The 24,449-nt window shown below is 40.8% G+C and overlaps 1 protein-coding gene across 8 annotated transcripts; it reads right to left on the bottom strand.

Annotated features, from left to right (window-relative positions):
- Positions 1-1,226: 1,226 nt before the first annotated feature.
- LOC132261914 (inhibitory POU protein) lies at positions 1,227-17,307 on the bottom strand. Of its 8 annotated transcripts, none has more exons than XM_059760946.1 (7): positions 17,182-17,307; positions 9,123-9,179; positions 6,751-6,924; positions 3,176-3,374; positions 2,957-3,097; positions 2,190-2,421; positions 1,227-1,438 (listed from the first exon to the last, which is right to left on the bottom strand). In XM_059760946.1, exons 1-7 carry the CDS (start codon positions 17,305-17,307, stop codon positions 1,249-1,251), a joined length of 1,119 nt encoding a protein of 372 aa, XP_059616929.1. In that variant the 3' UTR covers positions 1,227-1,248. The 8 variants fall into 8 exon arrangements, with proteins under 8 accessions (XP_059616929.1, XP_059616931.1, XP_059616930.1 ...); XM_059760948.1 differs by having other exon boundaries at positions 1,227-1,432; XM_059760947.1 differs by having other exon boundaries at positions 3,176-3,353.
- Positions 17,308-24,449: the final 7,142 nt, after the last annotated feature.

Below are 24,449 nucleotides of genomic sequence, written 5' to 3'. Positions count from 1 at the left end.
GGCATGGAAAATTGATTTTTGGAAACTAAAATCAAATTGAAGCGTAATTTATTCTGTTGTAATGAAGAATGTGTCTCCACTTTGGTCACCTCTTCCGCTTTATTATATTGCTTTTTACACATTTTTCTTCGATCAGTAAGACTTTCTCTATTTCTTAAGTAATCACCTTAAAATGATATCTATTTTTTTCTTACATAGTCTTCGCTTCGACTCATACAGTTAATTTTATATACAGGATTAATTTCTCTTTGAAATAAAGTTCAATGAAATTTGGTTTCTCTTTACTTATTTCCGCCCACCGCACTTGATTGGGTGGTTTAAAATTATGTCTTTCATTCTAATAATATCATTGATAAGCAGGGAGAATGGCTAATATTGAACTGTTACAATCTTTCATCTAAGGAATGAATTCAATAATTAAATCTTAATATCGTTACAGTTAATTTTTTATCATATTACCCACAGCCATATATTAAATTATTGGTCTGAGGTTGAATGAAATAAAATTTCTCCTTATTTACCCAGATTTGTCTATTTACAAATATAACAGCAATTCATCCTTTCTTATCCTTATCCAATATTTACAAGATATTTCAGCATTTTTCTCTATATTTCTACTGTCTTTTACTACTTGAGTTACAATAATTTTATATGAAAAATGTTTTTTTTTTCTTTCTTTATTCTACGTTTTCTCCTTCAATTGAATGTCTCACAATTTCACCTCAAATATTGCACATTTTTTTCTCTTAAATTAATACTTTTGTAGAAAATCTTAACTTTCTGCAAAACTTAGGAAATTCAAAATACGAACTTTGGTAATAAGAAAAACCAATAAAATCGAATTTCTCAGTTCACGTCAATTGCACAAAATATTTTTCACATTCCTTGCATACTTTCATCAAGACTAGTAACTTGTGAATGGTGGTGGCTTGTCAATTGTTTTCTCAGAGTTTTTAAGAAGAAAAAATTAACATTTTGTGTGGAGATTTGAATTGAAAACGTAAGGCTCATGTATAAAACAGAAAAATTGCGGGAAAATGCAAGAAGCAGAGCGCGAAAGCTCTCTGGATGGAAACTCAAGTCGAAAAGTGTCTTTCTACAGAGGGAGTTTCCTCTCTAGAAACCAAATCCCGTGACGGAACCACTTCCAGGCACACCACCACCCACAACCCCACCCGCTGCTGCTGCTGCCATTGAGGCAGTCACACTTGTTACAATCCCCAGTTGTGTTGCAGCATTATTTGGTTGTCAGTGCTGAGCTGCAAATTTCATACGTTTTTGTTTTTGTCGCTGATTGCAAAACCACACACGTACCACATTCTTCTTCAAGTCCAATTTTTCAGCAATTGCAGCAATCTTCTCGCCAGACGGTCGTGGTTGGACGGCAAAATATGCTTCCAGGGAGCGTTTCTCTGGTGCTGCGATGGAAGTCCTTTTTCTTGAAAAAAGACTCGATATAGATCCCAAATTATTTTTTCACTCCACGTTTCAACTCATTTTTTTTCTCTGTCCAAGGGAAAACGGGGGGAATTGGCGGGGAGAATGGGACTGATTTTCCACCGTCTGCCGTTCTCTTTCACATCATCCCATTGACCATTTCATTTTGGGTTGAACCATCTCTTTTTTTGGCGCGAATTATTGCCAGTGCATTGTGACTTTTTTGTTGCATTAATTTTCCATCTGGGCGCACTTTTGGGACGATGGAGGGTGGCGCTTTTTTTTTCGCCGAGAGAGCATTTGATTGTGAAGCATTTTTTTTTTGCCCCGAGAGCAGAGGACAATAAGTGGGGAAAATGCAATTGGGGAAAAATTGCACCAAGGGAGAAAATCATGCGGGGTGGGAATTATAGTTGGGAGAGTGGGTGGAAAAAAAGAGAAATTATTCCAATTTTCACTTGAAATATTAATAAAATAGAGAAAAAGCCCATGGGAATGAGAGTGCAAAAAAGCCGTCAGAGAAGGGAAAACAAATAAAATCCCAATTACATTTTTAATGAAAATTTCATGTTAGTTTTTTTTGTAGTCACTGAGGATTTTTCCCTGGTCGCTGAATTAATATTTTCCTCTCTGTCCGCCCACCGACAGATAGTAAGCGAAAGGACGTCACATTGCCAGATGTCAGGGACATTCGAGGGACAGTATGGGGAATGGAGATTTTCCTATGATTTCGACGTGGACACTTTGCCTACCTCTTCTTCTCTCCAGCTGGTAAGACACTGGGTGCATCGGGATCTCGTCTCTTGTTCTTCGCCTGCGCCTCCGCTTCCTCGAGCCACGCTTGCAGGATGGGCTTGAGTGCAATCATGTTGTTGTGTGACAACGTTAGGCTCTCGAATCTGCATATGGTGCTCTGCGACAGTGCTCCGACGCCGGGTAGTTTCAGATTAGCGAGAGCTTTCCCCACATCCGCTTGCGTTACACCTTCAGTAGAGAGAAAAGGGGAAAATCGATCGAAGGTAATTATAACAATTTTCAGTAGCACCCCCAAACGGCTTTCCGGGGGAGAAAAATCAACTGCGTCTCTGCATTGTAATGAGGGGAGGAAATGGAGATGAATAGGAAATGAGGAAAAATGCACTTGGAAGGAAGGGAATTCCCGAGAAGGATGTATTTCCGGAAATTACATTGCAAAGTCCATTAAATATTCTTAGTCAGAGTTGAGAGGTGGCTTTAAATAGATTGAGATGTTCAAATGAAAACGCAATTCATGGTGATTCTAAGTCAGATTCTTTGAAATAAATCTATTTCTTCTGTTTTTCGGACTAACTGTACACAGGGAACTACATAGTATTATTCATTACTAGGGACGAGTGAGTCAGTAATTTCATACCGCTATCAATAGTTACTGATCAAATTAAATTTAATAATTTCTTGTTGGTCAACTGTGTCCAACTGTGACGAAAGTGACTGTGAGAGGGAGAGAAGAAGAAGTGTCAAACCAGAGTTGTAGACTTACCTAATTTTATCCGCCTCTGTTTGAAGCGTTCCGCGAACGCCTCCAATTCCCGAGGATCCGTGTCGGTGTCGGGATGGAGGCCGGCTGCCGCCACGGCGGCGGCCATGGCGGGATGATGGGCCCCGGGGTGTCCGTGGTGTCCTGGAAGAGAATCCCAGAATTTTCTCTCTTGCCACAGAGGGACGCCCTGGGGACTTTTGCCGCGGCTTTCTGACTCACCGGTCGTGTGCCCGCTCAGCGGGCCCCCGTGATGGTGGCCCATCATGTGGTTCATGCCATGGTACGAGCCATGGAGCTGATGGTGCGACGAGGTGATTGGCGTGTCGGACATGGGCGTGAGGGTTGTCATGGAGCTGGCGGGATCAAGCATATCGAGGCCATCCATTGTGTGGTGCATCTGGAAACGAGCAAGATTCTTCTCTCAGGCTCACCTCAAAGTCCACTCAGGGGGTGGAAAATGTACTTCGAAACGATAAGATATGGAATCGCGCTGCAGTTCAATCGCGGGAAAAACCACAAATAGCCGCGAGATGCAATTTATTTAACATTCAACCAACTTCTCTCGGGATTGCTATTTTTCTGCCGGCACTCGCATACACGGTACCAGCCTATCTAAACTCGCTCTCTCTCCTCAGCTAGACGGTTCGTCGTGGATAAACACGGGGAAAAAAGTGCCTCGAGATAAGATTTCGTTTGATATTTGAACAGTGTAATTAGATTTTGTGATTGTTTAATTTTAAAATCATCCCCGATGTTCCTTAGAATTTTACCATAAACCGTATGTAGTTAAATTCGATGAAACTTTTAATTTTGCAGTGTTTCAACTCTGTTCCCAAGCTCCTGTGACTTTCATCAATGGCCATTCTCTGGAAATGTTGCAAATGCGAACTGTGACCAAATATTTAGACATCCATCAGGACCTTTTGTGCTGCTTATAGAACTCGACTGGAATTCACCCATAATTTGGTAAATATCAACAAATGATTGACTCCATGTAAATTAATTTTCTCCCAATTGTTGGCAAGTTCTTTGTCTTCGCAGTTTACCATTTTGTCTCACCCTCTCGTGGTCGGATGGAGTTTAAACAATTCAGAGTGAATTGATGGCAATGAAATCAATGAATTAGAGATAATGATATTTGCACGAAATTATTGTCTTCTGTTTGGATTGTTGGGACAATATTCGCTCGTTTCTTTGAAGACTATTCCTGGTTGAGACTCTCAAAGCAAGAGCAGTTGGAATCTCGTTTTCAGTGCAAATTTGTGACATATCTTCCGTATTTGCCGTGAAAAGGAGGAGAAAAATCCATTATAGATGAATTATCTGTGCAGTGTCGTAAAGGGCGAAACACAGGGGTTAATCCGTCGATGAACATTCACTTTCAACCATCTGTTAATGCATTAAATAGTATTACACCCGAAAACATACAAGAGAGGGTGAGACGTGGAACATTCATCGAACAAATTGCGTTAAATATTATTTGCAAAGAGATGCTGTGCATCAGCAATAAAAAATTATGGGAACAAAACCCTTTTCTGTACACTTTGCTCGCGCCCATGGAGGGGAAAAGAGTGTTCTTGTTATGATTTTGCTGTTTTGTAATTTGAAGGGCGTTCCGAGCGGCAAATCATTTCATCCCTTTTGCTGCAGTGGCCAAAAAGAGGGCTCACAACCCTCTGAGAAGCATGGACAGAAGTGTGTAGTTGCATGATTTATTGATATGATTGTCGTGTTTGTCGCAAATATGTGCTACTTTTGCGACATCGAGATGATTGCCCATCTAACCAGGAAGGGGAGAAAGTATAATTTCTGTTATGCTAACATATTTTCTCGATTTTCCTTGTTCTCACCCACACCACGGGCTGTATTCGCGCATCCCCCTCCAGAATCGTGCGAGAGAGAGCAATATTTGGCTTTTTAAGTGATATTCTATAACACTGACAGGTGCAGGTGGAATTATTCTCCCCTGATTTTATCTCTTCGGCTATAAAAATTTATTTCTCCACTCTGAATTCCTGGGGCGGAGTCGACCGACCCTATGCGGTCGTATATCTTCCATAAAATTGACTTCAGTCCATTTAATGCAGAATTATGGGATAAAAGATGAAGCGTTTTCCCTCCCGAAAGGTTCTTTTACTCACAGACTGAGACACAATTCACGAAGCGTTTGTCAAACAATCCACCAGAATTGTTTGTTATTAATTATGGCATTTTTCCGGGAAAATGCTTAAAGGCGGATTTTCTGGGTGATTAAGCTTTGATCTGTTTTATTTCAAGAACACCGCAGATATAGAACTAATTAATGCGTAATTTATACACTCCTTCATTCGGGTTGAGACAGAGAAAAGAATTTTTTGTGATATGCGAATGATTGATTGAGAAAGCCACAGAATGGAGGGAGAAGGAGCAAATTATATCCCAATTTGGCCACCCTCCCAAGGAATCATCCCTCCTTGTGTGCGACATAATGTGAAATTTATCTGAAAATATGATTGCCCAGGGAATTGTTTTGCAACCCTCGAGTTACATAAAAGTTCCACTGCAGTCAATACGGAGCGGCGTTTTGGCATTTTTCGGGGAAATTGAAACGCAAAGTGCAGCTGTGAGGGCGGTCTTGGGATTTTGCTGGTCAAGAAGAAGCCAAAACCCCAGAGGAAATGTACGAGTTTTTCACCTTTCCGCCTGACTCTTTTACTATTTTTCCACCCGGGGTAGATTTATTTCTATCCGACGGAATCAATATTTATTGGATTACAGAAATTCCCCTCCAGTCGTGGCTCCACTTCATGGCTTTCTCCACTATTTTCTCTGTCCCACATCACACTAGATGTGTACTTCTTATGCAATTGATATTGATGATTGTCGACAAAGTGGAATTGAGAGTGGGAGGACTTTTGTGAAATCAATATAACATTTTATGTGACGATTTTTTCATGTGCTCCACTACATGGGAAAAAGGGATGAAAATTTTATTAGCCATTGATACATGGGTGTTATTTGATATAGCACAAAATACACCATCAATCAGGTTAAAAAGAGATTTGCATAATCTCCCATTAATGTTGCTCAATATGGGCATATCGTCAAATATCATTCGGTGGGTGGGCGTCGCACTACAAACATCACTGGAGTTGTAAAATGGAGAGTGAGAGTGTGAGTTAATATAAACAGCATTGAGCAATTGTTAATTCACTTGTTACCAATCAAATTATCCGTCACGTGTCGTTGCCAGTGATGGTTGCATTATGATTGCGAGACGCCTCACGAGAGGGTGGGTGACACTCTTTTCCCCCTGAAGATCGTCTGCATTGCTCCTCTGGACAGGAAAAACACAGAGCAAGAGGTTGGAAAATTACCATTTTGTATGTCTATCAGTGTCAAATTGCCCACTGTTCCTGGCCTTCGAATGCACTCTAGGAAATTGCATGGTAGAACTCGGAAAAGCCCTTGCTCCTAGTGTCGCCATTTAGGACAGTGCGGTACAGCCAGTGGAGGAATGATTACTCCCACCGAATTCTCATGTCATGCTGTTATCCCAATTCACGCGATACGCTTGGCCGTGGGTTTATTTTTCCTATATGACCGAAATTGTGATTGCGCGATGAGTCTCGAGGGTGTTGACACGTGCCAAAGCGGTCACGTGTCTTGCGAGGCGGCTCGACGTAAGTCGTAATGAGAATTGAAATTACAATCCCATCTCGAGTGGTTGTTCATTTAGTTAAGCGATTTTCTCATTGTCAATTGATTTATCATGCACGGGCAAATTGGCGGCTTGGGGGAATTTGTGTACTCACTTGCAGAGGCCTCTGCGGTGGTCCACCCATGCCGTGATGGTACATGACGTCGTGCTTGAGCTGCGAGGTCATTTGGGTGTGAGCATGACTGCTCTGGTGCTTCTGGATGTCAACTGCGGCCAGAGCCTCGGCTCGACTCAGGATGCCATCGTTCAGTCCCGAAAAGATATCACCCTGCAATTGAGACACCACGGAAAAATCGTTAATCAACCGCCACACATGTTTCTCTATTTTGATTTTCACACCCCAACACGGAAGTTACCCCGCTTCGCCTTCAAGTGCGCTTCACCATTGGGTCATGATAAGGTGTTTCTCCCTCGGGAAATAAGCCATCAATTTTTCCCTCCACTTATTGCTTGATGACGACTTGAATATTTTCCCAAAGGCTTGGGAGGAAGGTTAGAATTTAAGAGAAAATAATACGGAAGTTATTTTTTCATTCTAAAATTGAAATTTGGCAAATGTCTTAAATCAGCCCAAACTAACTTTGACGGACTCCCTTTTTCCACGTGTCGCGTATGAATTTCTGTTTCTCAATGGGTTCTTTTGTCCTAAAAATGGGAAAACACCACTTGAGTCTCGACTTGAGCCTTCACATATCAGGTGAAAATGTTGGGAAAACGAGGCACAACAAATCACCCTCTTCAACCACCCCAGGGCACTTCCATTGTGTGTGTTTTCGATGTGAGTTTGTGATATGCGACACATCGTGTATTACAATGTTTACATAAAATTCCCAGGGATGTGTCTCTCATATGTGAATATTAGTTGGTTGACATTGTTCTTGTTTTCCTTTTTCCACCCTCACACCACCCCTGGGGATGTCTTCTCCGCCAGGGGCCCCATTTTTCGGGCGGCCCACTCGCCTCCCCGCTGGGTGGTGTTTGCTAAAAAAGCCTGCGAGAGTGTGGCATGTGTCTTTTCCCTCCCAGGGCCCCACACTTGCGCCACGGCAGAATATTCATTGAGGGATGGATGTTGGAAAAGGAGCGATGTGTGCATGTGAGAGGGGGTGAACGAAAGAGAAGTTCTTCGGCGCGGGGTGTTAAAAATTGACATCGTTCGTCATCCATCATTCAAACGGTTGAGGGGTGCTCCTGTAGCGGACGCCCCGTGAAATATTTATGAGACGTCTGGCCAATTTTTAATAAGGCCGACTCGCTCCCAACCCCTCACCAATCTAACATCTCTCTCTCTTTGGTGCCTGTGTGTGTGTGTGTGCTTTCACGTGAAATCTTATGAGCTTTCATGTATGACCGCCCCGAAAAGATGCCAGTGGCACGTCTGGGGGAAGCTCCCGGCGCAGCAGGATGGAAAATCCCCCAAGATCGAAGCCATGAGGTGAATGCATTTCAGGATCCGCCGTGAGATTTCGGGTCGGAATTATTGATTAATGCTGCGATGCTGGGGGAAGATGTGATGAAGGATTGAGTCTCATAATCGCATGGAAGTGCGTAGCTTTGAGAAAGCTCCTCGGATGCTTCAATATTGCGCCATGGGGATGAGGTAAGACGATTTCATTTTACCATTTCCTCCCCCCATCCCAGTGGCAATTTCGTGATTTTCCGCCCACTGAAGAGCTCATGCGACAAACACACACGTACGGAAGGCAATTTCCTCGTTAGATTGATGAAGTGTCTGGAGCAAGTCTGCCTCAATATCTCTCAATTATTCATTTTCTATTAATTATAACACTTTCGGCAATATTTCACTCATTTTCCATCTGTTCCGCACTACATCATCTTTCATTGTATAGTTGCTTGTGACACACTTTTGCTCAAATCAAGATAGTAGCAAACATTAATATGTTGTTTTTTGCAAAATCTCTTGCAACAAAATAAGAAATGTTGCAGAAAAAGTAGTAGGAGATTTTATCGCCCTTTTCCATGTCATTATTTTTCAAATCCAAGCGAAAACATAGACAATGAACTCTTCAAATATGCCATATTTCCCCTGCTTGAAGTCTCCCTCGCTGTTCTTTTGCGGTTCAACCTGTCGCGATGTCTTTCATTAATTCGTCCCGGTCATTTGCACGTGACCGGAAGTTATTTGTGGTTTTTTCACCATTGCCACCCTCTTCGGCGATAAATTAGACATTTCCTCCAGAAATTGGTGGGATTTACGCTGAAGTTTCGTGAATGGATTCACCCTCTTGAGCGGACAAGTGGTTGAGGGGTGGAAAAAGGAAACATATGCGAACATCGCAGGTAATCACGTGGGCAATTCCCACAATTTCTCCTGCCTTGTGGCGATGTCTACTAATTGAATTAAAAATCTTTGTTTGATATTTTCAAATGCACGCAAATGTCAGAATATAATCCCCAAAACACAGATAGCAATGCTTAGGTTATGATAATGTTAAAGACACTCACATTATGCCTGGGAGACCACGAATTACACATTATCGAAGCGTCTTCTAATAATCGACTCTGGAAGTAGAAGAAAATAGAAAAGGGGAGTGAAAGTGAGGAGTGATTAATGCATTATTCAAAATTCAAGAGGCTTTAAGACACAGAGGATTAAAGAGGGAATAAATATCCTCAAAGATGACTTCGCGAGGTATGACGCTAATGTTGGGGCGCGCGAGAGAAGAATTTCATTAGGCCTTCCGTGGAAAAGTTTCTCTTTTCCCAGTATGAGTGTGTCAATAGAGGAAAAAAAGTAAACATCATCATTGCTTTCAACCCCTTCGCCACACTATTATTGCCTAATCAATTAAACGTGTCGTTAGCATTACATTAATAAATAAGTGATGAATTGTTTATTTACAAAATGTCTGTTGATCTTGCAACTCTTTCTCCGCAGAGGATCATTAAGGCATGCCCAGTGTTGGGTCCCAAACAGCGACATTTATCGTGATCATTAAAAATTCACCACATTTGTCGCTCGGCGCACTTTTCACGTGGGTATGGGCGCATGTTATTTTGTGTTAGAGGTCTTGGTTTAGGATTCATAATTGGATTTGAGTAGTGTGCAGCTGGAACAATTCATTGAATTTTCATTCACAAATATTTAACGATTTTACAGTAGCGGGCAGAGTTCAAAATGTGATTTAAATGACTCCCTCTCAACACATTTTAATTGAATTTGTGTAATTTCCATGCCCACCGGCGTGGAGAAAATTGGAAAAAGTACCGCGTGTGATTGAACAATTTTCTACGAAAAATGCTTTTCAAAATTGATGATCACTTAGAGAGAAGGAAAGACGTGTAATTTGAGACGAGGTTCTTTACTCGAAAATTTACCGATCATTAAAAACTTGTGTGTCAGTTGGAAAATAAGCGTTTCGGTGTCATGTGAAATTGCATGCTTTTCCGTGGATTGGTGCGGAAGAGCGGGAGAGGATGGGCAGAGAGGCACCCCTGGAGAAAGAAAACTTCCATCAAAGTGACTATTAAAGTCTTAGGAAAGTCTCCGTGGTGGAAAACACGAGGCTCGAGGAATATCGAGAGGATTAAATTGGTGGTGTGTCTCTTCGGTTTTTCCTTGAACGACGAACAACTTTCTTTTCATGCACACAATTTTCCAAACTAATGTGGTTTGAGCCGCTATGCCACCCAAAAATCAACCCACCCAATGCCTATATATACATAATACCTGTGTTGGTAATTGTTAGTTAAACCAGTTTTCGTTTTGCATCACGCGATGTCGAAGATGAATTATAAATCAGATTATATTACAGAGTGTATTTATGGGTTTTAACAAGAGAGAACACTTCATGAAGCAGAGTAAAACCAGTAAAAGTAAATTGAAAATATGCCACATTTATTCCACCAAGTGAGTGAGAGGTTTTTACAGCATCATCTTGTGTTTTTGAAAAGTAAAAAAAAACGTCGATTTTCCTAGAAAACCGCAAAGAAGAAAGAGCTTTAGATTTAATCATATCGATAATATTTTATGTATTTTTATGTGTTTAACCGACTTCCTAAGTCTATTTAGTAAAAATATTATTCTCTTCTCTATAGAGCAAAAATACGCAAGGAAAATGCAAGCACAAGAAATTGTGAGTGGGAAATTCAAGTGAAGCAGAAAGTGGGAGAACGTGAACAAATACAGTGACACTGAGGAAAATGCTTACATTTTCTCTTTCACTCTCTCGTTTTCCCTACACACTTTTCCATGCGGAGAAAATCGCCCTATCTCCGCCCCACAACCAATCATACACGACGGCATGACTATCGATCGCCCAGTTGTCGCCATTTCCATTCCGACTTTCCCCGAAAATTTTCCCTCCACACTCCGTGCGCATTTTCCTAATTCTTTTCACCTTCCCTTAAACACCCAGCACTGTATTTATTCATCACTTTTGGGACAACTCTATTAACAGCAAACCGTGGAAAATGTTTTTTTTTCCTCCACACTTCTGATATGCCCTGGCATTTGTATAGTCAGACTGGGTAGTAAAAATTTACTGGTCACAACAAGCGCCCAGTGCTGAACATCGTCCTTGCTGCAATATTGATAAAAATCGTCACACAATTCCAAACTCAATAGTGTGCTTGCGGGAGGGACGCTGAAATGAGATTATGAGTTACAATGGCGCAATAGGACTTGGAAATTGCATTTAATTTGGGTCCAAATGCCAAAATTCAATTGATCCCCTTCGAAGCGGCCCCAGAGGGAAAATCAGATCAATGAATTGGGCATACGACAATATATTCCTCCCAACATGCTATGCACCGAAACTTCCTGAAGCTTTAACCACTGAACATTCAGCCAGGAATTGGTCTGCCTATCCTGATGGTTTTCCCCGGTCTAGACGAGGAGTTGGCGAGGGGAATTCAGAGTAATTTGGACTGTCGTGAAATTTATTTGTAATAATACTGCAATGGTGAATGGCAAGTAAAACAATTAGAAGAGGAAAGGAAAACAAAGCATTTACCACAACCCCAAAACCACTCCAATCGAATATATTTCAAGTGTTATTGGCCAATTTACCATCAAAACTCCCTATACAATTGTAAGTCCAAACGAAATGCTCTGTGGCGATATAGATTTTCCAAAAACTCAGGGAAAGGGAGAGCAAAGCCTGAAAGGGATCATTAGTTATGAATTTGCTATACAATATACGTAATTATAATATTTAGAAAAATAAAAGTAGAAGATCGGTTTAAATATTTTATTTTAGTAATGTCATAACCATAATCCGAATTTTCCTAACTTAGTTTTTCAATTTTCTAACCCTGTTTTTTATACTTCTACAAATAAATAATGCTTTGGTTCAGTTTAAAATTTTAAATAATTGTTAATGTACTTTTCATACAATAATGTCTATGTAGAAGACTTGGTGGTGTTTACAAAGCTACATTATTAGCCCTTCAGATGGACGTAACATTAGAGCACACGATATGGAAAGCCACAATCGACTTTATTACATTAAATGTGACCACTGGATGGTTTTAACCTTAGTGGAAATAGGAGAAATTGAAAATTATTTCTACTTTCTATTAATTGACCGATATTTTTCATTTGCTTTCATGATGATACAACATTCAAAATGGGAGTTAATCTTCCAGTGAATGGTAGGAGGAAATAGTGCTTTGATAATTCCCAGTGAAAGCTTTCGAAAGCCCTTCCTGTGCTAGCCAAAGAATAAAATGAATTTTAATGGTGATGAGCCTTGGTGTGCGATAATAGTGAGTATTTGTGCGGAAGGTGGAAAAAGAGGGGTTTGGGATTTTAATAATAATCGATTTCCGCCTCCCCTCGCACCCGAAAATCCTAATAATACAAGTCTAGTGCGAGAGGGTCCTCCATAATGCCAGTAATGTTACTAAAAGCTTTTTGTATAATGCTAATATTAATGAGAGAGAGCATCAGATAGAGACAAAGTATCTCACACTCTGGCAGCATTTACCAGTTGGAAAGCTAAGTGTGGGGAGGATGAAAAAGTACGTTTTCCCTTCCGAATTGACTTTCCTTCATTATCCTTCGCTCGTCATTATCAGAAATTATCATCGTAAAATTCCTCAGAGAGCCACTGAAGCAATTAAGCCTGGCGCATTAAAGCGAATTAATTTATCAAATGGAAAATATTAATTTTTTTCACGACTTCACGTGCTACTTTTTTTACCAGAGCATAACCTGAAAACGGTGCATTTTCTTTTCTACAGTTAGACCCAGAAGAGGGTATAATTTATAATGTTTGAGATTTCGATGTTTTCTTGTTCAAACAAATCAAGTGCTATGAATTTTCTTCCAATATCTCGACTCGAAAATTTCCCCTTCGCTGTTGGGTGAGCAATTTAAAACCAAATTTCTACCCATATACGACCCTATAACAATGTCGTAAAAATGGGGAAATAAAAAAGGTTAGCAAATGTGCGAATAAAAATCAAATTACGTTTCCTCCCAGAGTGTATGTTGGCTTCTCTTTCCTCCAAAGAAATCCACTGCTCCGCAATCCCATCGACAATTCTTCGAACCAACCAAATACATTGGACGGAAAATGCCTCAGAGAATAGCGAATGCAAGGAAGAAATTCACATTCTCCCAATGAACTTCTCATACTCCCGGACCTTCGCCCTTGTTTTCCGTCATTGGCGGAAGATTGTGAAAACTAAGAGCACGAGAGAGGGAAAACGAAGAAATTGCTACAATAAGAGCGCCGAGGAGAAAAAAAAGAAGCGAGGAAAGCAATTCATCGTACTCTAAAAATCCACTCTCAACTGCCTTGCACAATTCAATTCATAAATATTTGATTCTGCCCGTTTTCATTTCGTATCTATTTATCGACTTTTCACAATTTTTCCATCTCTGGATCTCTGCCTCAATCAATTCCACATCTTTGCTGGGTTTTCTGGAAAATATTATACATGAGGTGGTGAAATTACTTCTCCTGCGTAAGTTTTCTTATTGTGTACTTGATGAAAATTAAACTAGAAGACAGCATGAAATGTAACAAAATCTGCAAAAACACACACACACTTTTCTCCCTACATATTAACCCTTTTCTATCTGGAGACACATAACGTCCACATAAATATCTAATACATCATGAATCTTTGAGTTCAATTATCAACTTTTATATCGTTAATTGATCTACAGGTAATTTATTGTCCGCGATTGGAAGATCAAGGCGGAAAAATTTATAATTCAGTCGCTCACTGGAAAGGCACGGGAGGGAAATTATCAAATGAATTGCATCAGAGTTTCTGCCTTTTTCCACGGTGCGCCTTTCCGTGGAGAAAATAATGCGGCATTATGTACACTTAATTGAGGGAAATTTCAATTGGACTTCAGTACAATAATTACATCGTAATTGTTCTCTCACACCACTTCTGCTGGCTCTTCAGAGCACGAGAGACGATAAAAGCCATATACGAGCTATAAAATGAGAGGTTTAGTGAAGTTTTTACATAGGCTATTTTATAAATAATCATATCCACGCAGAAGAGGTTGTACATTCTCCCCAATACAACATCACAGACAGTCATCAGTGATGCCCACGCAAGTAGGATGACTCCAAAATGGACAACGGTGGAAATGTTGGATTTTTCAATTGCTAATATTGAAGCGTTTTCACTTTACAGACACACGGTGAAGACACTTTTCCATCATTAATACTTGATTGGTGTGGGAATGGCAGCAAGTGTATGCGGTCATATTCGACCCCGATACTTCTTGCCTTGTCCCTCTATTGCTTTTTCTGAAAAATGCCCCTTCAAGCGCCACCCTGACATCGTGACTTCAGAGACGAAAGGAAGCGCTTGGGTATATTATTCCACCCTCACTTCAAATACTATTAATCACTTCTGAAGAAATTCCACCTCGCTGAATGCTAAAAAATGTTCTTTGAATATGTTTTTTCCGCGCGCGCCAGGATTATTCAATTGGTGGCGGAAAAATGAGAATTATTCATGTAATTCTTACCATGATTCTTGTTTTCAATCTGTCATCAATTTATCTTTTATGCATGGCGTTCGGCGAACGCGCCCCGGCGCCCAGGGATAATTTTCATCAGTCACCGCGAAGTATATTTAAGCACTTTATCGACACACGTAGAAGATCATCCACAGCGTTTAAATCACACACGGAAAAATTCAATCATGATATCAGCAATAACTTATCACTTACAGCTTGTGCATTATTTCGTAAAAGGCTTTTAAAGCACACATTAAAAATGTCTCTATTCATTTTAAATTATTTGTAATTAAATTTCACGGCAATTTGAATTCAATAGCTCTTTTGATTATGGATTTTTGTGCAATTTCAATCATTTATTTATGCAATCACACATAATTTATTCAACGGGATGTATCCACTGCATATTGAAAGAATTGCCTCCTTAATCATGCAATAATCAGGTGTTAACGTAAACACATTTTCAATAACATTTTGTGGTTTTTAAAAGTGATTTAAAAGCCATGATTTGTGAGCCCACAGAAAGAAAAATTTTCGTATAGTAAAATTGTTTCTCAGTGATGCTTTTGGTGGTATAATTTGATTATTTTATTTATCAAAATTAACAAAACATTGCCACAATTCATTCAATAGATTTTTTCTTTCTGTGCATTTGTGCCATGAAATATTTCTCTGTGTGCAGAAATTTTGAGGTGGAACTTGAAACAACAGCAAAGGATGTGACTTTAGATACTTTCATCCCCTCGAAATATAAAATTGTGGTCTCATACAATCTCGGAAGCACTTTCCTTAGAACATTATGGAAAAATAGGTGGTGGCGCACGAGAAGTGCGGCGTTATTGATGTTTGATCCCTATTTTTGGGATAAACTTCCTCCCCACGAATGGCATGAGGACGAAATAAAGCATATGTACTTCTTCCATCGCTCTCTCTAGATCATCCCAAATGCGCCACCAGATGTGACGCTCAGGGAGGGCCGGGATATCGAGGGAAAATCGTATGCAAGGGGAGCACAAAGGGGATGGATATCGTCTTGGAATTGAGAAGAGAGATGAGCTTCGAAGCGCTGGGAGTTTCAAATGGCACAGGCGATGTATGAGTGGTTGTGTGATGCGATTAAATCCATACACGGAATCCCTTTGAGATTTGCCCGCCACCACTTGGGAATTTTATTTCATCCACTAAATGTGAGAGAACAAATGGAGCCTCCAACAACTTTTATTTCCTCCCTCGTTTGTACGAGAAAATTCAAAAGAAAACAGAAACGGGAGGAAGTAGATGTGAAATTTCACTTCAAAATTGAGGTGAAATTAATTTTTGCCACGCCTTAAATTGCTGTTGGCTATAATTTTGCACTTTGCCGCCCGCACAGAGCGAAGAATCTCCTTCATTGTGTGCCTAAATGAGTGGTTAAATGAAAAGGGGGAAACTTACAAATTACAACCATCAGCAAGCCACAAATTTAAAAGATATTATTTATCATCTGACAGTAAATTAAAACACATTCTGACAGTATCATAAAGATTGCAATTAGAATCATTTGTTATACGCAGCATTTTCCAAAACTCCCATTCGTTTGCAACCCTTGAAAACTTTTCCTCAGCGAGGGGATCAGATTTTAATTAAACGAATTACAAGGATGAGATGAAAGCTACAAATTGTCCTAATCACACGGGAGAGAGGCACCTTGGAAAATTCACGATCTCATGAAGGGATATCTCAAGGTGAATTAATGGAATGGATTTTTGGGAAAAGTTAAGAGATCCCAATTAGAGTGACTCGAAGCGATTTAGGACTTCTCCTTCGTCTCTCGAGACTTCCTTCAGCCAAATAAATCCCATTGAACTAATTGGTGTATATCGCTTTGAGTGAATAGATGGAATAGATTGATTTTTTACAGCTCAACCCAAAATCTCTCCACCTTCTTTGTCCCTTTCGTGATGAAATTTGCCATCACTCGGAGGTGGAAGTGCTTCTCTTTTATCTTCCATGAGACAATCAAGCGACATAAAAAGGAAATTCCTAGTGACAAATGTCACATAGAGGCGAGGGCAGCTGAAAAACAAGAGTGCAAAGATGAGAGGCGAAAAACGACAGGAGCAGTGAAAGATTTGCATCAACTTGTGATTAATAATTCATCGAAATAAGTGCTTGAAAACTTGGCAGAGGAAATCTTTGCATGAGCAAGAAAATTTACATATCAAAGGTCTTTTCCGATATCTTCTGTGCTGTTATCATCGCTTCAAGTCTATTTGACGTCATCCACATATTTTGCACTTAAGCCAAGCATTTAGATTTAATTTGTCAACATTGAAGGCGTTTTACATAACTTTTCGCGACGGATCCTTTTGGGAAATGTGACACTTAACATTGAAAATGACCGTCAGGAGAAGAGACACGAGATGTTATCTGTTGTGAATATTCATGAATTCTTAATGAAAAATCGGAAAAATCAGACAAGACTTCAATATGTAGAATAATACTTGCAGAGATGCTATTAAACTAAACTAAATACAATTAAAAGCTGTGTGGAAAATTGTTAAAATGTATTTGAGTATTTCAACTCACCGATGGATTCGTCATGCATCTCCTCATCTGGTCAGGACCCCGATAAGAGGGACTGTAGCGCCCAGGGAAGCAGCCTGGCGTTCCCATCTTCATCTTATCGGGCGACGGATACATGGACATTGTCATACAGCCGCCCGTGAAGTCTTCTTCGAGTTTCAACGCCTTGGCGGCGTCAAATGGCGTCGGCGAGTAAATTTTGAGTCAGTTTTTTCAACGCTGGCACACACAGGAAACAACTTAGCTGGTTTTTGTCCTTTACTTCTCTCTACTTTCCACCCACCGTCAGGCGGGAAGAAAAGTCTCTGTGTTGCCTTATCTTAGCAACTGTGACCACTGTGTCTCTTCGCAAACTAATCACCACTTTTCAGGGTGATTTTCCACCACCGCAAATGTTCAAAGGCGTTCAGTGTCTTTCGCTGCGATTCTCAAGAGTCAATTCTTAACTTGTTTGTGGTCTTCATGCTCAATGGGATGCATTTGAGTTTTGAGCGAAGAAAGCTTTCACTAGAATTCAATTTAGAGAAAAAAAGACCCATTAAATGTCTCGCTCTGCACAACTTCTCAAGTGCCACATGTCCAAAGTGAGTGGGAGCTTTGACGAAGTCGTAGAAAAAGTGAAAAAAGTTGTGCAAGTTTGAAATTGAAGCACACGTAAAAGGGGAGTCGAATTTATCTCCATCAGAGAATTTGTCTCAAAGACGATGGCAAGCGAGCGAGAAAAACTCAAAAGTAATTTACAACCTCGAGTGAGTGTTGCAGCAAGATTTCAAGCCCCGAAAAGCTCTCGCTCTCTTTCTTCTGAGGGTGTGCGGATGGAACGGTGTAATGAGAGTTAAAAGGAACTTTGAAAAGTTTCTCTACCGTCGGTAAAAAACAGTTTAAACTATTTTTGTCCTGTTAATAATTTATCTGCGCGCAAGACCCGGCGCTTTTTTGCATCGTCAGCTCCACAACTTCTCTTGCATCTGTTACTTTCACCCGGGAAGTTTCTCCACGCCCAAGACGCTGTGTGTGATGTGGTGACTTATCCGAGGGATCGCGTATGCAAAACACCTCATAAATTACATCTCTGAGAAAATGAAAGCTCAAAGAGAGCGCGTGGCTTCATCTTTCCAGTCAACGTCGTTTCGCGCCACTTTGCATAACCGCACAAAATTGAAAGACTTTTGATTGGTGTCTTGCATGCTCCATTGAGCCCCATCTGGACAGTGGGAGGGGTTGGAAAAATTCATTTAGAGAACACGCGAAAAATCACGACAGATTGTAGAAAATGCGACAGCAAATTAAAAAATATCGCTCGTCGTCACTCGGCAAATGAATCAATCATGGCTGAGGGGTGGCTTTTCACACCTCGGCCCCACTCTCGCGAGAGCTTCCCGTGTGGCGGAGGCAAAAGGGCTGGTAATTAATCTACATGGAGAAAATGGTGATCGTGACCACTTGTTTGCACAAGTCGAATTTCCAATTCATCCCCATTCGTGCGGGTGTGAAGAAATTATTTGGACATTTAGTGGTGTTGAAAATTTAACAAAATCCACCCCGCCCGATTGACTCCCTCGCGCCAAGATCTCGTGAGAAATTCATAATCTTTTGATATGAATAAAAAATCTTCCCCTGGAAGGAGTGCGTGGGTGTATGTGGAAAAATGTCCTCACACTCCGTGTCGCGGGCCTGAAATATTCATAGGACAATTAATTATTTTCAATTTTCACCACCATCGTCAAATTGCATTTTAACATGCCCAAAAAGCCTATTTTTATCATTTTATTTATTCAAAAACATTTTGTCGCGACTCACTGACACAAATTATTGCCCGGGTACGTTTTTATTCAATTAAAAATCACTTAATCCTTCGCGTACTGGTCAGCTGTTCTCAGGGGTTTGTTCATAGAGAAGAGGGTTGTTGTGAGCGAGAGAGACATTTAATGGGCAGTTTTTCTACAGGAGAACAGAAATATGATGGATGAAAGGGTGTTTTGTGGAGAATATCCACGTCGATATGAGCACAAATCGCGCGGAAAAGTGAGAATGGGAATTCTGCACACACCATGAGAAGAGACGGTTTGTCCAGTCTCTTGAGTACTTCAGCACGGTTTTTCAACTCTTGAGCTGTTGACAATGTCTCACTCGAAAGACACCACAATTGCAACTGAGTCTCGAGACATTGCGAGGGTGAACGTGGCCAGGACGGACGCGGGAGGTTGGTCCTGTTTCTTGTTCGCTGTGGGGTGAATTCTACCCCTGACAAGTGAGGGAAAATCCTCACGAAGCCATCACCATCGTCACGAGGGCGGACCTCTCGGCGGCGGGCATGCCATAGCGCCTGTGCCGTGTTCATTTATTTAAGGATTGGTGGAAAACACCATCCAACATTGATGTTAGGATCTTCTATCCTGTCGCGCGTGTGGAACAGAGAGCAACCGACCAGTGCGGGAAAATCCACACTCCAGCCATCTCTCTTTGGCGTGCGCGCGAGCAGGACGACGGGAGTGCCGGAAGTGGTGGAAAATGTCCAATGGACTTTCATGGGGGCACCACTGGTGGACTCACTCCGGCGAAGGGGTCGACAGAGATCGTTAAGGGTGGTGTTTATCAGCGAAAGCTCCCTGCGAGGGGACGCAAAAAGCTCCACACACATCCTCTTGCCAAAGGTGAAGCTCACTTGCACCGAAAATTCCATCGTTCTCCCTTCACCTGAGAAGGCAAAAAATGAAACTCACGTGAAAATCCCTGGAACCCGATGCGAGGTGGAGGAAAAGCTCCGGCGAGCGAGATGGAAAATGGGAAAGAGTGTCTGGGAAAAAGCTGCGAAACAATACCGGGGAATATCTCGCAGAAATTGTTAAATCACCACACAATCAGATTAAAGACCTACTCTTCGCGATTAATTATTCATCCTTTTGCTGATTTTTGTTTTACTTTGCACCGCTCTTCTCATGCTCCGCGAGATTTTCCGACAGAAAGAGAGAGATTGAATTCCAGTACCGCTTTTTTCTGCACAAATTCCAGTGGCATGAAATTCCCCATTAGTTAGTCCATTTTCTGCTGGAACATAAATTAATTATGGCAATAATTAGGTACGTGGTGGTTTCAGCAGGCGGAAAATAATCCTGGCCATTGATTATAATATTGCTCTTCGCTATTGTCAAGCGCTATTATCTACCAATACTTTTCCCTGTGCATTTTGCTCGCAATTTGCATCTCAATTATGTTGAAAATAGACTCTGTGTGTGGATTTCAGCAGGTGTTCTCACTTCTTGCAAAACCTATCTTCCTTGCTAATTGTGCTTAATTCCTCGCATGCGTGAATAATAAATAGGAAAGGGTAGAATTTGCCATACAACTGCATAATGCAACAGCTCCAAATAAGACCAGGAAAATTGCAAATAAAATCAATATACTGGAACTAGTGTGTAGCATCTCACAGATTTTCCCATCGTGCAGAAAAGGAATGCGCTTTTTTTGCTCAACACCATTCATATTTTATACATCGGCACATGATGGAATTCTAAATTTCTCACCGCGAGTAATCTGAAAGTCATTCTTCACCCATGGACGGATTTTCGGCACACATTTAAAATTTTCACTCACCCCTAAAAACCAGGTTCAATCACGTGCCGGGATGTAATGTAGAATTTTGCGGTGAAATTCACTTTAAAATTTCAGGGACATTTTTAGGGGTTGGGCACAGAGTTAAATATTTAGTTTGAACATTGGTGAAGGTCGTCAAAACATAATAAATATTCTATGCACTTGCATTTTCACTTTTCCCCTCATTATGCATCAACCGCTAAGTGGAAATTTTTCCAGAGACAAAATCTAATTTTTGCTGCTCTTCCTCACTGAATAAATCATAGTTTTTACTCATATTTCAAATGAGAAAAGATTCTATGATAGGCTGACTGGAGTGCTGAAGAAAGTCTAATTCTGCATCTTGATGCGACAAACATCTCGGAAATGTTTTTGATACATTTAACATCAGAGCAACTCTAATACGATTATAATCATACTTTCTGTGCTGTAAACTTATGTGGTATTTTACACAAAGAGAACAACAATCGAACAAAAATTTCCACGTATACAAATTACTATCAGTGCTATATGGGAAAATTCCCTGTATATAGTGAAAATACGGATATCCTGGCGAGAATGCAAGGATAGAAAAAATTGAGGGAGACAAGGCTTCAAAAGTGTTCAAAAGTGATGTGATGCAAATTTAATGGCCATGCAATTGAGAATGTGGTGAATTAAATTCGCGGAACGTGCTGAATAATCAAACGGCTGGATAATGTGTCCATTATCGAAGGTTTGTTGTGACACTGTGTACACAGAGCGAGGGGTGGAAAGGTAAATTCTTCGTCACGGCCCCAGAAGAGCCCGTAGTGCATGCGGGGGGTTTCTAGTGTGGCACTCACATCCAAAGAACTCAATACACAATTTGCTGGTGTGGTAATTTGAAAATAATACCATCTGAGCGTTCTGCAGCGGCAAAAGGAGGAAAATGTCCACGTCGTGCAGTGTAATTACTGTTCACGTAATTATACTTTAGGTATTACTTACATAATAATATCCGTGCGACACATCGTCACATATGGGAGCGGATGAATGGCAATTGTGGTCAGTGTGTGTCCTTCGGCGGCAAAGGAGAGCCGTGCAGCAAAAGACGGCACACGCGAGGACACAATGGCGGAGGGATAAAATCATAACATATGGGAAATATTGCTGTTCAGTCAGTGAATCAAGAGTGAAAAATTACCAAACAGTTCATACAACAGATAAATGATAATCGCACGGGAGGGAGAAATCACAAGGGCAACGCGATACCATCAACAATATCAAATAATTTGCTATTTAGAAATAAGTCGCTGTCATCATTTGTTGCTCTTCGAGTCCGAGGGAGGAAAATCCCCTGAAGACGAGGTCATTTGGGAAGTCTGACGAAATCATGTCTGAGATTCTCTTTTCCTCTCTTTCAACTTGAATCTCTAATCCCAAAAGCCACTGAAAGCTGAAGATTCTGTGTCTTTTCATCGGATTTTTCCCTTTGCACTTGTCATATTCGTTTTAGCTGTGAGTTTTCCACTTTGGAAAATTATAGAGATATAATCCCGGATGTGACATTTTCGGCACTCCTTCGTCTCACCACCACTTTGATGCCACTCTGTGTATCATGGGAGAGATTTGTCATAAAATTACTTAACTTTTCCCTCAGCGTTCCCGGGAATTGTGGCGGGCCCGAAGGAGGAATAATGGAAAAAGACTGACCACCCTTCCATGATTAGATCAGCACCCGCTCAAGAATTCAGACATTCAGCGAAAATATCCTCGAGAAACGAAATATAATTAACGTGGAAAGATAAAAGAACATCCTTGCAGCGGGATCCTTTCTGAAAAATTACTGTTTTCTCCCATGACTCGCCCTTCTCTCCATCTTCTTCTCCGCAATTGAATATTCATGAAGCTCATTTACTTAAAACTTCAATCGGGCAGAGATTGAACGGAGGGAAAAATCAAATGGGAAGGAAGAGTTTACTGTGCAATCCCTCCTTGTGAGACACCGAGATCATTGGACGGATAAAGGACACTAATCAAAGTTTGACCATTTCTCCTCGGGATTCCCTTTGGTGTCATTCCAAGAGGCCACTCAACTTCCAAACTTGACATGAAATCACTCTCACTCTCCCCAACCACCATGTCCACCGCCCACTCGAAATCACTCGCTCTCGCCCTTCATCACCCAGAGAAAGGATTCATCTTGAGATCAGTGAGTGCCTTAAAATTACATGTACCTCAGAGTCCAAGTTATGTACAAGTTATGTCCTCGTAATTTACGGCTTCCCTACAACCTTTTCTAGTTTCTCTCTTCCCACGGAGCCTTTAATTGATTTTGTCTGTAAAATATCCATCCAAAATTTCCCATAGTGATTGAAAGGGACTTTGAATGGCAGAAAAAATGATGGACATTTTATGACATGAAAATTCGATAGAAAATTCTGCCGACACTTTAAAAATGTGGCAGAATTCAAATTGACAACCTTCCCTTCAGTATTGGCGTGATTTCCTTCCAATTCGCCTATTTTTACACGCGACAGATAGACTGTGCGCAGTCCAACAACCTGTCTATCAGTTTTGGACAGTGGAAGTGAGGAAGAACGCTAAAAGATGCAAAGGGTTGATTTCCTCACCCTTTTTCGCGCTCTTGAGCCTCAAGTAGGATTTTCGCGTGATTTGTATAATCCACCTCACAGGAATTAGTGTGAAATTCTCTGTGAGCCACTTCAAATTCCCCACTCAATGGCTCGGAATAACAGCGTCCGCGAAGGGTGACGAGCTTGTCAAAAAACGAGGGGTGAAAACAGTGATAGAAATTAGCACTGGAAATGCAGCAAAAGAGCAACCCTCGGTGTAATTTCTTCGGTGATCCTCTTGCCAGTTGATGTATTCAAAGCCCACCGTTAATAGATTTTTAAACCATATCGCATTTGCATCAATGAGGATGAATTCCACCCCTCTCAGATTCATCCCACATTTCGCCCTCATGCACAATCACTTCGCAATGGATAAATCCTGTTCTTGTCTGTTAATGGATATACAATAGGAAATGGGTGGAAAAAGGGCCATTCAGGGCGGAAAATTTACCCTCTCCGCACGACAGAGGGATCAGTGAAAATTATCACATTGTTGTGAGACCTGTCAAGCAGATGGGCGGGAATTCTTCTGGTTTCCGGCGCAGCACCAGTAAAGGTCACAGAGATATTATCCAAGGGGATTTGCATATGCGTTAGTGTCAGAAGCTTATCAGTTTCCTATCAATCCACGCTTAAAGATTTGTGTTCATTTAGAAATTTGTTTGACAAATAAATTTCTGCTAATTTGCATAAGAAAAAATTCGGAATTTCCTTGCGCATGAAATTTCTTTTAAATTAGTTTTTCTCTAACTCATCCCCTTTTCGGAAATTCTCACAAATTTGAATCTGAAATTCGTGGTTAAACCTGTCTCAATCTCTGCCTAATAAAAAAATTTCCCACCATCAATTATTTTCAGACAATTTACGAAAACTCCGTTGATCTTGGATGTCACTTCTCATTAGAAATGAGTCCATAAATAGCCCTAAGACCCTAATTTCAGTGAAAGAAAATCAACGAGGGTGGTTCGTGGCTGGGAAAAGGCGCTCAACCTTCTTGAAAACTCCACTAATTGCTGTCACATTTTATAATTAGGACAATCAATCAAAAAGCTGGCATAGAATTAATTTACAGCCTAAAGG

The sequence above is a fragment of the Phlebotomus argentipes genome, unplaced genomic scaffold, assembly GCF_947086385.1.
Source record: "Phlebotomus argentipes unplaced genomic scaffold, Phlebotomus argentipes genome assembly contig_15, whole genome shotgun sequence".
NCBI lineage: Eukaryota > Metazoa > Arthropoda > Insecta > Diptera > Psychodidae > Phlebotomus > Phlebotomus argentipes.
The sequence above is the reverse complement of the archived record's forward strand: the minus strand, read 5'-3'. Positions and strand labels throughout refer to the sequence as shown.

Coding starts and splice junctions, on each gene's coding strand:
- LOC132261914 (XM_059760946.1), bottom strand. CDS start 17,307: ATGACAATGTCCATGTATCCGTCGCCCGATAAGATGAAGATGGGAACG. Junction 6,925..9,122: donor CGTGGTCTCCCAGGCATAAT/GTGAGTGTCTTT, acceptor TCTCAATTGCAG/GGTGATATCTTTTCGGGACT. Junction 3,098..3,175: donor GCTGAGCGGGCACACGACCG/GTGAGTCAGAAA, acceptor ATTCTCTTCCAG/GACACCACGGACACCCCGGG.